Source organism: Lactuca sativa, chromosome 5, assembly GCF_002870075.4.
Source record: "Lactuca sativa cultivar Salinas chromosome 5, Lsat_Salinas_v11, whole genome shotgun sequence".
Lineage (NCBI taxonomy): Eukaryota > Viridiplantae > Streptophyta > Magnoliopsida > Asterales > Asteraceae > Lactuca > Lactuca sativa.
Window position 1 is genome coordinate 61,086,627 of NC_056627.2, and position 14,769 is coordinate 61,101,395.

Genomic DNA, 14,769 nt, shown 5'->3' on the forward strand with positions numbered 1-14,769 from the left:
AAACAATGAATATAACAAGATAGAATACATACCTCTTTGATGTAGAATGTCTTCAAGAAGCTTGAGTGCCTAGTGCCTCAAGTGTGACGCCTCAAATGGTTCACACAACACCAAATACACTTGGAATGACTTGAGAGAAATGCACAGCTCATGAAATCGGCTAGCCCTTCTTTTACACACACTAGTGGCCAATTTTGGTGAATAATAAGATGCTTATATAGTGTGTTACAATTAGGGTTACACCATGTAAACTCTAATTGTCATGACCTTTCATTTCCATGACCCATGGGTTATGTAACCTCCATGGAGCATCCTATGGGTTTAACCCAACTTGATTATCCATGGAGCTTTGGCCCACTATATAAGTTATGGATGATTTGCACAATCAACCCATATATTTAATTAGTCTTCTTTTGATCACATAATTAATTCTAAATTAATTCTTGATCAATACTAATTAAATATTATTATTCTTATTATTAATATACTAGAACTTATAATATATTAATAACCATAAGTGTCTTATTTCTCTCATTTAGTCTATCCAAGTGCATCATGCCATACAACCCAAATGGACCATGTCGAGTCGGGTCAAGTCTTACCAATTATAGTTATGGACTTAGACATTAATCCAACATCATGTGCCTGAAACAACCACTATCAAAAAACTAAAATCTAATGATATGCCTCCATAGCTGCTCCGACACAGAGCGGGATTAGTTGGTCTTTGGAACCCAGTCCATTTTGAAACTAGGTCGACCTTTGTCATCAAGACACGATACTTTCTCCCATGACATGTCCTGTTTATCGCAAACAGAAGATGTAGAAATATTAGAATCATTAGGAGATTTAGGAGATTGAGCCTTTAGTACCCATTGGTAGTTGGGTTTAACCTATTTCTTTTTCGATCCAATGGGTGCCTCGGCGTTTGATTTGGAACTTGAAGCCGACTGCCGAGATGACTTTGACCTAGCCGGTCTTGGTTTTGCTGGGGCATCTCTTGGATTGGACTTCTTGGTCGGCAAACCCTTCTTTCCCTTGGGATTTTGATTCTTGGCCTTCTGCGCATTCCAGTCACCATTGTCTGAACGTGACCTAGAAGGGTTTCTTTTGAAGTATCTCCCACTTGACGCATTTTTCCATCCTTGTACGTTGTAGGGAGCATATACGCAATTAGGACAGTTTCGAGCAATGTGTCCAGGTGTTCCATAGTGACAACATGTCTTTTTCTTCACTGGGAAGTTGTTTCTTCCTGCCCCTGGTGGCGTATCCTTGCCTTTTCTCTTATTGATCCTAGATGCACACTTGCAATAGGCACTCTGTTGTGCTGGAATTGGAGGCCTGTATTTCTCAATGGCAGGTATGTTAGGAGTAACAGAATTCGAAGCAACAAATTCTGAGTTCAAGGAGTCATTGGTTTGTTTAGTAGTGTTCTCCTTGTTCTCATCTTCTTCTACTTTACCTACACATGAAGTAGAAACATTAGCATTTTCAATCTGAATACCTCCTGACACAAATCCAGCTCGCTTGTCATATCGAAGATGTGCCTCCCTTTCAATTTCATCCTGTGTCATAAGGATGGATGTGTAGTTATGATTGAAAGGTGGAGGAGCACTATCATACCCTAGACTCTTGTTTTGATTATCTTTAAATTTTAACTGGGTTTCAAATAATGACTCGACTGTCTGACTTGACGCAGTATAATTTTTGAAACTAACGTCTGTTTTTCCACACTTAATTTGCAATGTGTCAAGTTCTTCAGTTACAACAACAAGTTGTCTCTTAATATAGTCATAATTTTCACATTTGTTGCTGAATTCTTCCTGAAGCTTCCTAAAGTCCTTTATTTTTGTTTCTAACTGGGCCTTAAAGGGTTTTTGTCCTTTCCTAAGTTGATATCCTTCATATCTCAGGTCCTCAACTTCTCTTTTTAATAAATCAATTTGTTCCCGAAGAAATTTAATCGTGGTTTCACAAGATAGTGTACATGAAACTTCACATGAATGAGAACATGAAACTTCATTTACCGGAAGGTTTACAGAACTCATTGTATTTCTACACTTCAAAGCATCAAGTTCCTCAATTACATCAGCAAGCCTAAGATGATTGAGATCTTTTGCCTTCTTGATGATAGCCACGTTCATGTCCCATGATTTCGGAAGTGCATTCAGCAGCTTTTTGTTTATCTTAGATTTGGTCAAGAAGATCCCAGCTATATTCATCTTAGTAGTGAGTGTGGTAAATCCTTGCAACTGAGCTTCCAGGGTTTCTCCAGGGATATAATTGAACATGTTGAAATTTTGTCTTAACATCTCCTGATGACTCTCTTTCATGTTTTCAACTCCCTTGTAGACCTTAAAATCAATTAAAAAGCACAACTAGAAGCCAAAATCAAACTTAAAAGTCAAATTTAAAAAGTCAAGCTCAAAAATCAAACTTGAAAGTCAAACCGAAAAGTTAAATTTGAAAATTTAAAAGTTAAACGAAAAAGTCAAAGTTTAAAGTCTAGGGTCAAACTTGAAAGTCAAAGTCAAAATTTAAGGTCAAAAGTTAAAAAATAAAAGTCAAAAATTAAAATATAATTTTATTTATTAATTTTAATTTAATTTAATTTTTTTATTTATTTGTTATTATTATTTTTATTTTTTTATTTTCGATGAAAAAGGAATTTAAAATTAAAAGGAATTGAATTTTGGGGTTAAAAGTGTCAAAAATGCGAAACTTGAAGCCAAAGCGATGCTGCTGCTTCCGAGGACTCCTATTTTTTTAAATGCGAAGCGATGCTGCTGCTTCCGAGGACTCCTTCTGGCCGTGAACTTCGGACACGCTGCTGACCGCAAACTCAGACCGGCCGTAAACTCCGAGGGCGCAAGCTCGGACCGTGAACTTCAGGCAGCAAACTCCGGACCATGAACCTCGGGCCGTGAACTCTGAAACCCTAGCCGCCGGCCGCAAACTCCTCCACACCCTCGTAGGTGTCGACCAAAAACACCGATTTTTCGACTTTGAAGCTCCAAAACTCGATTAAAAACCCTTTTTTATTAATAACACGAAGAACAAACCCCCCTTATTTTTCAGAGATCTATCCAAAATCGCAAGAATATTTTGAAAATAAGATTCAATTATGTTCCAAATCTGACAAAATTACCTGATACAACTAAGCTCAGATACCAATTGTAAGTCCCTAATTTGCATGTGTATCAATCAGATCCGCTTGATGGTGCAGAATCCCAATCAAAAAGATGATGTCAGATCAAATAGAAGAGAAGGAGAAGAAGAATAATATGAATCTCTATATGAATTGATTAGAATTAAAGTTCCAAATACAAAAGATTCACACACACAAAATGCTCTCTAGTTTCTCTCTTCTCTCGTTTATGTCTCACACGTTCATCAATCTTTACTCCTCACCCCTAACACCTATATATACACAAGGGGAACATGGGCCGGATAACATGGGCCGTAAATGGGTTTACGGCCGTAAACACTGACCGTAAACCCCACCTAGCCGTAAACTAGACTGTAAGCTCATAAAATATTAGATAAAAATATAATTGCCCAAAAAAGCAAAGTATAAACCATATTTTGACCCAACATTGGTGGATAAAGAGGTGAAGATGAAAGATTTCAAGTTAAGAACACTTGATGATTGGAAGATCCTATGGATATTAACACATATTAATGTGTGTAATTATAACAAAACTAGTATATATATATATATATATATATATATATATATATATATATATATAGAGAGAGAGAGAGAGAGAGAGAGAGAATCACTAGATTAGTAAGGAAAAACTTACCAAAATATCAAGAACCAACTTATGAAAATTAGCCTTTAGATAGAAAGCTTGTTATTGAGGAAGGAGATGAACAAAAATGAAGAAGATGCGATGGGGGGGGGGGGGGGGTGTTTCGACCGAATTAAAGAGAAGAGGGAGGGAGGGTGACGGAGGGGGTGGGTATGGGGGACATGGAGTGGTTTTCTTGAATTTAATATTCAAGGTTGTCATATAAGACAGAGGTGGTCTTATTATTTTACTTTTATAAAAAAAAATGGGTAATTTTCATAAGAGTTTGGGATTTTTTTTATAAAAAGTGTGGTAAAAATGATGTATAATTACTTAATTTGAATCAAATAAAATTTCAAATTATTATGAAAATTAGTATTATCAAGCATAATAATACATTACATGAATGTTAGAATGATTCCTAATCCTTTTCGTTAAAGTTTGAGTGTTTAAGCCGAGTAAGGAATTTGTCGCATTTGGTGACAAATTCACCAAGAATCTGAATATGTAACGTTTCTTATGAATTTGTAAAGTTTATGAACTCAACTACATTGTGTTATGAGTATTATTTATTCCTAATCAATATATAATTGAATTATCGAACTTTTTACGTTACTAACCCTAATTAGGGTTTATATTCAATAATAGGTAACAAAAGAGGTGCTTTGTATTATAACTTGCCAATGGTACATTAGAAACGTTAGGGAATATCACATTCCTCATAAAATTATAATACAAGTTGAGTTGGCCCGGTTGACTTTTGTTGACTTTGTTTGACGAAAGTTGACAGTTGTCACAAAAAAGAAGTCGGAAAAGAAAGAATCAAATATCAGAGCACCACCTTTTCCATCAAGATTGAGAGGCAACAAAAAAGAGAGAGAAGATAGTGAAATCATGGCAATGTTCCGGAAAGTTGAAGTCAACATCCCTCTCTTAGATGCAATCAAATAGTTACCTAGATATGCTAAGTTCCTTAAGGAACTTTGCACATCTAAAAAGAAGCTGCAAGGTAATGAGACAGTGAAAGTAATTAAAAATGTTTCTATAGTTTTTTAGAAAAGGATACCCCCAAAGTGCAAGGATCTGGGTGTTTTCATCATTCCTTGTAAATTGGGAAACCTTTATGTCCCTTGTGATATGCTAGATTTAGGAGCTTCAATTAATGTTTTACCATATCATGTTTATAAATCTATTGGCATAGGCACTTTAACAAAAAACGGGGTGATTATCCAACTTGCAGATTGTTCTATAGTACACCCAAAAGGTGTATTAGATGATGTTTTAGTGCAAGTTAATGAACTTGTCTTTCCTGCATATTTTTATGTGCTTGATATAAAAGATGATGACCACCTAACCTCGAGTTCCATACTTTTAGGTAGACCATTCTTAAAAATAGCTAGCACAAAAATTGATGTCTACAATGGTACATTGTCTATGGAATTCGATGGGGAGGTCATCAACTTTAATATCTATAAAGCAATGAGGTACCCAAGTTCATTGTACAAATTTTGTTGATATGATCCAAACTTTAACTTAAAAGTGTTTTGAGTTGACTAACCATGATTTGTTGGAGTTAGTTTTGAGCATAAATTTTGATAACAATATAGTCAATGAGATTATAGCAGATTTCAAGCTTGATAGGGAGTTGCTGGAAATTGTGGAGTTCATGGAAGAATGGAAGAATATGAGGTATGATAATACCAATGTGAAATTGCCCATTTCTAACACAAAACTTCTTCCTTCTATAGTGCAGGCACCTAAGCTAGAATTGAAGACACTTCCAGATCATTTGAAGTATGCATAACTTGGAGAAGAGAAGACTTCCCATTGCATAAGAAGATGAGTTGGTGACTTTTCTAAAAAAAGTATAAAAAGGATATTGGGTGGACAATTGTTGACATAAAGGGCTTGAGCCCTTCCTTGTGCATGCATAAGATTCTCATGGAGAGAGACATCAAATCAACCCGAGAGGCATAAAGAAGATTGAACCCACCCATAATGGAGGTTATAAAGAAAGAAATAACGAAGCTTTTGGATGCACGTATGATCTACCCCATCTGTGACAACCCGAAATTTCCATTTGTACGAACATCATCTATTCAATAGAAGCCAGTTCAGTTTCAGTGATTTTCAAGCTTTTCCGAACAAGTTTGTGTACATTAGGGTTTATGTTTTAGATGAAATCAGGAGAGTAGATACTCCTGGTTTTGTGAAACTTGGGCATTTCAAGTTTCATAATAGTACAGTCCAACATCAGGAATAAAAATATTTTCTGCCAAAATATTCCAGGACTATAAATAGTTTTCTGAATTAAATTAATTCATTATTCACAATTCCAAATAGAGAAAAGCCATATTCTCTCTAACGGATCTTCGGGTTTTCATCCCATATTGTGAGTTTACTTTACTAAATGTGTTTCAATACTTGTTAGATGCTTATTAACATCAATAACATGTTTAGATTTCAAGATCCGGGAGTTTACCGCCCAAGATCGTTCTTGGGGAGTAAACTCCAAAATGGAACTTTAATGCTTTCTAGACCCATCCCCATGTTAGACAACTTACCAAGGACTTAGGGTATGATCTTTGTAGGTTAGAAATCATCCAAGAATCATAAGTCATTGGAGTTTACGGCCAAGGAACTTCCTTGGGCCGTAAACCCCTTTTCAAGGGCATAAAGTGCCCTAAACTTCCTCTAATGCTTAAAGACTTTAACCCTCAAAGGCTTGTGCTTATTTAAGACATCTAAACCCTTCAAAATCATAAATTTGTAGGAGTTTACGGCCAAGAACCCCTCTTGGGCCGTAAACCCCTTTTTGTAGGGTAAAAATCATTCCAAGCACACCTTAAGCCTTAAGACAATTTACCTTGAATACTTGGGACTAGAATGGAGAGCAGAACACATATAAATCACTCCTTAAAAGGATTTTACGGCCAAGGAACATATCTTGGGCCGTAAACTCCAAGTGAAGGCACAAAAGTGTGCCTCTTGTCCCCATTAGCCTTAGATAAATTCATGGAAGCCATCCTTGATGTTTAAGAGCCTCAAAACAATTAAAATCCAAGAGTTTACGGCCGTAAACTCTAGGGTGAATGGATTTTAGGCCGTAAACTCCACAATGGAGTATCCTAGTGCCTTAAACTACTTCATGTGTTATTCCAACAAAGCTAGGAGTGTTCTAGAAGCAAGATAGCACCAAAAAACACCCAAAACCACCATTTGAGGAGTTCACGGCCATAAACCCATGAGTTTACGGCCGTAAACTCCAAGGTGTGGGGTTTGTTGGTTGGTGAACTCCTATACAAGGCCATTTGATGTTTCAAACCCTTTTGCCTTGTCCCGTAGCAACTTAGATGCAACCATTTGAACCTTAAACACTCATAAAAGTGTTTACATGTTTTCTAAGTGTCTTAACTTATTTATTTAAGTTATTATTTGTCTAATTAGTTATATATATGCTTATTATATGATAACTAGGCTCGTGCGTGTAAACCAGTCTCCGGTTGCCACCTAGCACGGTGTCCGACACTGCAATTCAAACGACTCACCATAGGTGAGTTCATACCCCTTGAATCAACCTTTGAAATGATTTTAAATGTTTTATAACACTTTATGGGGGGGGATACAAGTCAAATACTTATAGTTATTGTTTCAATCACATGTGATTGCATTTAATCACATGTGATTAATAACTAGGAAAACAACGATTTTTACCACTGTTCAAACTGTTTTTCAAACTACTTCACTTTGAAATGTTTTACAAACTGCTTTACTATCCAAACTTACTTATAGACTGTGATTCAAACAAATGCCTCTTATACCTAAACTGTTTTATCAACTTATGCCTTCAAAATGTTTTATAGATCGACATCAAGTCAATCTTCTCTTGAAATTATATTTATGCTTCAAATGTTTTATGAAAACTTATTTATGCTTTTATATATTCAATTGCATGCCCATATATGTATAGATATATAAATAATGTTCAAAAGGCTTAGGAATGCCATCCGCCCTATTTCCTTTTTCTCGATTTGGATGTGGTCTGGTGGGATTTTGGGTGACCCTCCGAAGGTCGTTTCCATATTACTTATATATCATATATACATGTATAGACATAAAAGTACTTCCATATTCATACTCATCAGTACATCATTAGCTGGTTACCATCGGGGTAACGCAGGATCAAGTACATATACAGATATACTAGAAACAAGCACATATACAGATATACTAGAAACAATACATATACAGATATACTAGAAACAATACATATACAGAGATACGAGAAACAATACATATACATATATACTAGAAACAATACATACACAGATATACTAGAAACAATACATATACAGAGATACGAGAAACAATACATATACAGATATACTAGAAACAATACATATACAGATATACGAGAAACATTACATATACATGAATACGATATCAATTGTGATCCACTGTGTCGGAGCATGCCTTAAATGTCATGGCCCGAGTTTTAGCCAGAATTCTCTTGGAGGGAGAGCGTGATTTTGCGTATAGATCTATACTGGATTGACTATCCTACACCTTGCTGCTAGCTACAGCCGGACCTGCAGGTCTGCGGGTGCCAAACGTCATTTCTTTTATTACGACCATTCATTATGTCGTTGTTACCAGTCGATAGCATGGTGCAATTTATCACAATATACCTTAATATAAATCCGGTTTAAGGTAGTAGTATTTAGTACAAGAGTAGTCTTATTATACAAAGCTACAGTACTACAATGATTTACCCATTACATAGTTTAGTGATAATCTCACTTAAGCATTAATGTACAAACTATATTTTATCAAATGATAGTTATACTTGGGAAATCTCACACTTTTACAACAGACAGATTTACAAAACAGTTTAGCCTTGGTAGAAGGTTACTTTTATTGAAAATATAGGATTTTCTGAGAGATTCAAACTTTTACAAACACTTTCAAAACATTTGTTTACATTGTTACAGACTTATACATTGAGACAGGTTCAAACATTTTTACAAGAAACATTGACACTAAAATACTTATGAACTCACCAGCTTAATGCTGATAAACTCTTTCAAAATAACTTGTATTCTCAGGTCATCAGTAGACAGGTACCGAGGCCAGCTTTTGAGAAGATGGAGTGCATTCAAGACTCATCTCATATTATTTTGTGTTACATTATTTTGGTGTCTATAACTGTACAGAACACACTTGTATTAAAATTATATATTTAATGCAATGGATGATGTTGTTTGCTTATTTACAATTACTGTGTTGTGATACTATACATGACGTCCTCCGCCCCAGAACGTTTCCGCCGTTCTTGGTTTTGGGGTGTGACACCATCTATAATAGTAAATAGGCGAGCCCCATTCAGGTAGTTCTGAAAAAAGCTTGTGTCACAGTTGTCAAGAATTTTGAGGGAGATTTGGTGCCAACCCGTGTGTAAATGGGTGGAGAGTTTGTATTAACTATAGAAAGTTGAATGCCTCAATGAGAAAAGACCATTTCCCCTACTATTCATTGACCAAATGTTAGAGAGATTAGCGGGTAAATATCACTACTTTTTCTTAGATGGTTTCTCAGGTTTTCATCAAATTCTGGTAGCCTCAGAAGACTAAGAGAAAACCAACTTCACTTGTCGTTGTGGCACATTTGCTTATAGGTGTATGCCTTTAGGTCTATGCAATGCACCCACAACATTTCAGAGATGCATGGTGAGCATTTTTTTGAATATGTTGGAAACATCATTGAAGTCTTCATGATTGATTTCATAGTTTATAGAAACTCCTTTGATGAATGTTTAAGCAATCTAACAAAAATTCTGCAAAGGTGCATTGACACATATCTTGTGCTTAAATATGAAAATGTCATTTCATGGTGGACAAATGATTGATCTTAGGTCATATTGTGTCCCAAAAAGGCATGGAAATTGAAAAAGCCAAGATAGATGTTATCAAGAGTCTTCCTTACCCGAAAGATGTTCGGGAAGTTCATTCGTTTCTTAGTCATGCGGGTTTCTATCGACGGTTCATCGAAGATTTCTCAAAGATAACAGTGCCGATGTGTCAAATACTCCAAAAAGATGTTGAATTTATGTTTACTTAGCCATGAAATTATGCTTTTTATCGTTTGAAGGATTTACTCACCTCCGCTCCAATCATCCAACCACCTAATTGGGATCTCCCATTTGAGATCATGTGTGACGCGAGCAACATAGTTGTTGGGGAGGTATTAGGTCAAAATGTGGATTGAGCACATCATGTCAGCTACAATGCGTCTAAGACCCTTGATAGTGCTCAAAGCAACTACACCGCAATAGAAAAAGATTTTCTTGCTATTGTTTTTTCCCTATAGAAGTTCTGACAATACTTCCTGGAACTAAAGTGATTATGAATTCGGACCATGCATCTATAAAGCACTTACTTACCAAGAAAGATTCAAAGCCGAGGTTAATACGGTGGATGTTTCTTTTGCAAGAGTTTGATATTGAGATCAAAGATAAAAGCGGGAAGGAGAACCTGGTCGCCGATCATTTGAGCTGAATAGTTCAACCCGAAGATGCGACACTCATTCATGACACATTTCCAGACAAGCACTTGTTTTCTATCCGAACATCACATTGGTATGCAGATATATGAAATTTCATTGTCACATGAAAATTCCTACCCAATCTCACATGGTCACAAAAAGATAAGATCAAGAAAGATGCGAAAAGGTACATTTGGGATGAATCATACATTTGGAAACATTATGCAGATTAGGTAATAAGAAGATGTGTTGAAGAACATTAGGTACAATCTATCCTTAACTTTTGTCATAGTTATGCTTGTGGAGGGCATTTTGGTCCTCAAAGAACTGCCAGAATAATTTTAGACTGTGGATTTTATTGGTCTCGACTTTTTCATGAATCTTACATTTTTTGCAAAAGCTGTGACAGATGTCAAATGACTGGTTCTTTGAGTTCCCGAAACTAAATGCCTGTGACCCCCATCTTGGTTTGTGAAATATTTAACATATGGGGTATTGATTTTATGGGTCCTTTTCCTTCATCCTTTGGAAACTTATACATTCTTTTGGCTCCTTTTGGCTGGTGATTATGTTTCCAAATGTGTAGAGGCAAAGGAAACAAGAACTGATGATGCTAAAGTTGTTGTAGATTTTGTCAAGGCTAACATCTTATGTCGGTTTGGAACTCCAAAAGCCTTGATCAGTGACAAAGGCACACATTCTGCAACAAAACTCTCGGATCAGTTCTCAAGAAGTATGGAGTCCAACATCGGGTGTCCACAACTTATCACCCATAAACAAATGGAAAAGCTGAAGTGTCAAATAGAAAAATCAAGTCCATACTTGAGAATACAGTGAACATAAACTGCAAAGATTGGAGTTTAAGAATAGAAGATGCTCTTTGGGAATACCTAAGTGCATATAAAACTCCAATTAGGATGTCACCTTATAGACTTGTGTTTGGAAAAGCCTGTCATCTCCCGGTGTATCTAGAGCACAATGCTTTTGGGCTGTCAAAAAGCTAAACATGAAGATTGATGAAGCGGGTATTCATATAAAGTTAGAGATTGAAGATTTGGAGGAGATAAAAAATGAAGCATTCGAGAGCTCACGCATCTACAAAGACAAGACCAAAGCGTTCCATGATAAGTACCTCTCCCGTAAGACCTTTGAGATTGGTCAAAATGTATTACTCTATGACTCTTGACTTAAATGGTTTTCTGGTAAGTTATAATCAGGGTGGGTGGGACCGTTCATTGTTACTAATGTATTCGGTCATGGTGCAGTCGAGATTAAAAGTAATAAAACTGGAAAAGCATTCAAAGTTAATGGTCATAGGTTAAAGGTCTTCTATGAAGGTTTCCAAGAGAAAGACATAGAGGTTGATAGCTTGGAACGCCTGAACTACATTGAGTGAATCAAAAGGGTAAAGTCGAACCAATGACTTGAAACAAGGGCGGCTAACCGAGAGGCAACTTGGGAGTATTTCTTTCAATTTTATTTATTTTACTTTATATCACCCGTGTTGCAATGTTTTTGAGTCTTTTCGGGGGTTCGGTGCAAAATAATTTTCTTATCTAAGGGTCGAGAGCAAATTGGGGTTCAAAAAAATCATGCTTTTTGAGTTTAATAGAAGAAAAATGCACATGTCATGCCAAAAATGCACGGTCTCATGCTAAAAACGCATAACCCAATTTTTAGTCGTGCCCATACTTCGAGGTTTTTAATAATTTTTTTTGGCATGGGCAAACTTGAAAACGCATGGGTAAGGTCCAAAATGCACGACCTAAGCCTTAGACAGTGCGTTTCATCGAGGATAAAAGTAAACAAATATGAAGCGCATGACCTCATGCTCAAAACGCATGGACTAGATCAATAAACGCACGGCCTATGGCTAGACCGTGCGTGCGAGTCGCAATGTTCCCAAAAAACACACGGCTAAAACACACTATCCATGTGTTTGGTCGCAACTCTCACGGAATAAGGAAACTCGCGACCAATGTGTTTTTTAAAGTACCAAATTTTTTTCTTAATCGAATAACACTCTCCCGTGCATTTGATCCTCTCTTGCCTTCTCGATCATGTGTTGTGTCTCCCTCTTTCAACCATTCTTCAGCCGAGAACCCTCCAAAACCTAGCCAAGGGTGTGATTTCTTTCAATTAATCCAAGATTAAGGCACAAAGCTATGTTATTTAAGTTCCTAACTTCACTTCATTCATCATCTAGGTCGAATTCCTCCATTATTGGGTAAAACTCGAATTTCTCTTCATAAACCCTAGTTTTTTATTTGTAAAATTTTGACTTGATTCTTGTATTAGGTTTCAAAATTCTTATATAGGGTTTAAAGAACAAGCTTGGGGAGGTGTTTCGGAAAGAAGATTGGAAGCATTCATCTCCAATTATGCATTCCACCATTGAAGAGTTCAAGCTTTCTTAAAGTTGAAGATGAAGTGAAAAATTCATGCAAACATAACAAATTCAAGAATTTCAATGGTGCATTCCTTCCATATATCAAGTTTTATGCATTAATTTGAAGTTTGTTTCACAAGAATTGTTGCTAATCCATTCTTGTGCTTCATATAGTTGTTCATTCGTGCTTGTCTAGTTGTGCTCTAGTCTTTGGTCACCAGTTGTCTGTCATATATTTGGTTTGTCATCATGCCAAAACACAAAAATCCAATGCCAAAGGAACAATTGGAATCCAAATATGGTGCCATCACCATTGTTCACAATTTTCTTGAGCATCGTGACAACTACCTTCCCCTAAAGGACCACGAATACTCTCAGCAACGGCTTGTAGATATTCCCACTCTCCAAGAACTAGGAGTTTATGATGGCATCCTTAGGTTGTTTAGCAACATCGGTTGGGAGAACATTCTCACTTTGGCACCAATGGAATCGTATAAAAACACAACCGTTAAATTCTTACAATATTTGGAATTCAATGACAATGCCAAATGTCTCTCACTCCGTCTCATGCAATTGCAATTTTTTCCGAGTCTAAATGAGCTTAGTGGGATTGTTAGGATTTGTACATTCAATACTTATGGTCCCAAATTAGGCTACATGTGAGAGAAAAATACCCTTTTCAAAACCAAATCCTTTTGGAAGGAAATCACATTGATGTATATGAGGCTCGATCTGCCAAAGCATCCCAAATGATTCATCCGATCTTAAGGGTGGCTCTCTGAATTATTGCTAATATTGTCCTCCCCCAAGAAGACGTTAGCAGAGCCGGAAAGAAGGAGCTAGAAATTTTTTGGTGCATGGTCACCGTCTTGAAGAGACCACATTTTGGCGCCTTCCTTGCTTACAAACTTCTCAAGGTCTCTACTAGCGATTCCAACCCTATCCATTGTGGTGGGATCATCACTTATCTTGCCACCCGCCTTACTTGTGTCGAGCTTTTTGAGAGAAAGCGCCCGAATCTCAAGAAAATCACACAAGGCTTGAATATCATCACATCCAGTGTCCTTGTAGCCTCATCTTTCTTCTACATAGAAATTGATGGTAGTCTCACATGGTTGGTGCAGGGTGAGCCCCATTTCCAAGTTCTTGCTGGGGTCTTTAGTTCCCTCCAGTGCCAGCAGGACACCACTTAGACTCGCTAGTGTCTACCAAATAATATTTCTGCAGATTCCATTCCACGCGGCCCAGAGCCCACCCTGAGAGCTCCTGAGTTGTTGGTCTTCGACCACGAAGACGACGCTCGTCCTAATCTCCTTATTCCTGCCGCTCACTCCACTCCTCCCAATACATAGGGATCCACTTTTATTGCACCGGTAGATACCACACGTAACTTCTACACCCTGCGGGCGACTCAATACCATAACACATACATGAGACATTTTGATCACCTTGATCAAGTTGTTGCCGACATTCGCGCTAATTTGCCTGTGACCAACGCCTTCGTCCAACAATTGACTTAAACAGTATAAGAAGCTATGCAGTTAATGCAATGTTGGTCCCTCTGTGGTCAGTAGGTTGCCCTGCCCTCTCCGAGCATCGAGGATAATGCTCGATCTTAAGCTTGGGGAGGGGGGCCTTGTACATTAGGTTCTAGTTTACACATGCATTTCAAAAAAAAAATTAATAAATAAAAATTAAAAATTTACAAAAAGATTTTATTTTCAACTATTTCTTAGTTTGCATTTTTTTTTTAAATTTCCAAAAAGATTTTTGTTTTTAGCATTTTTATCTTTTTGCATAAAAAAACATATCCATGCATTTTCGTTTTGTGCATTCTCATTTTCATGCATTTTTAATATATATATATATATATATATATATATATATATATATATATATATATATATATATATAATAAAAAAATAATATGAGATGAGGACAATCTTTACATACGATAGCTCCACGAGGTGGGAAAATAAAAAATCAAAATGAAAAAAAAATCTTAAGCGACCAGATCCTTACTGGATTTGTAGAATTTGTTGTCAT

At 36.6% G+C, this 14,769-nt stretch overlaps 1 protein-coding gene across 1 annotated transcript; it reads left to right on the forward strand.

Annotated features, from left to right (window-relative positions):
- The first annotated feature begins 11,340 nt into the window (after window positions 1–11,340).
- LOC111880955 (uncharacterized) lies at window positions 11,341–11,730 on the forward strand. Its single transcript, XM_023877368.1, has 2 exons — window positions 11,341–11,473; window positions 11,552–11,730. Exons 1-2 carry the CDS (start codon window positions 11,341–11,343, stop codon window positions 11,728–11,730), a joined length of 312 nt encoding a protein of 103 aa, XP_023733136.1.
- Window positions 11,731–14,769: the final 3,039 nt, after the last annotated feature.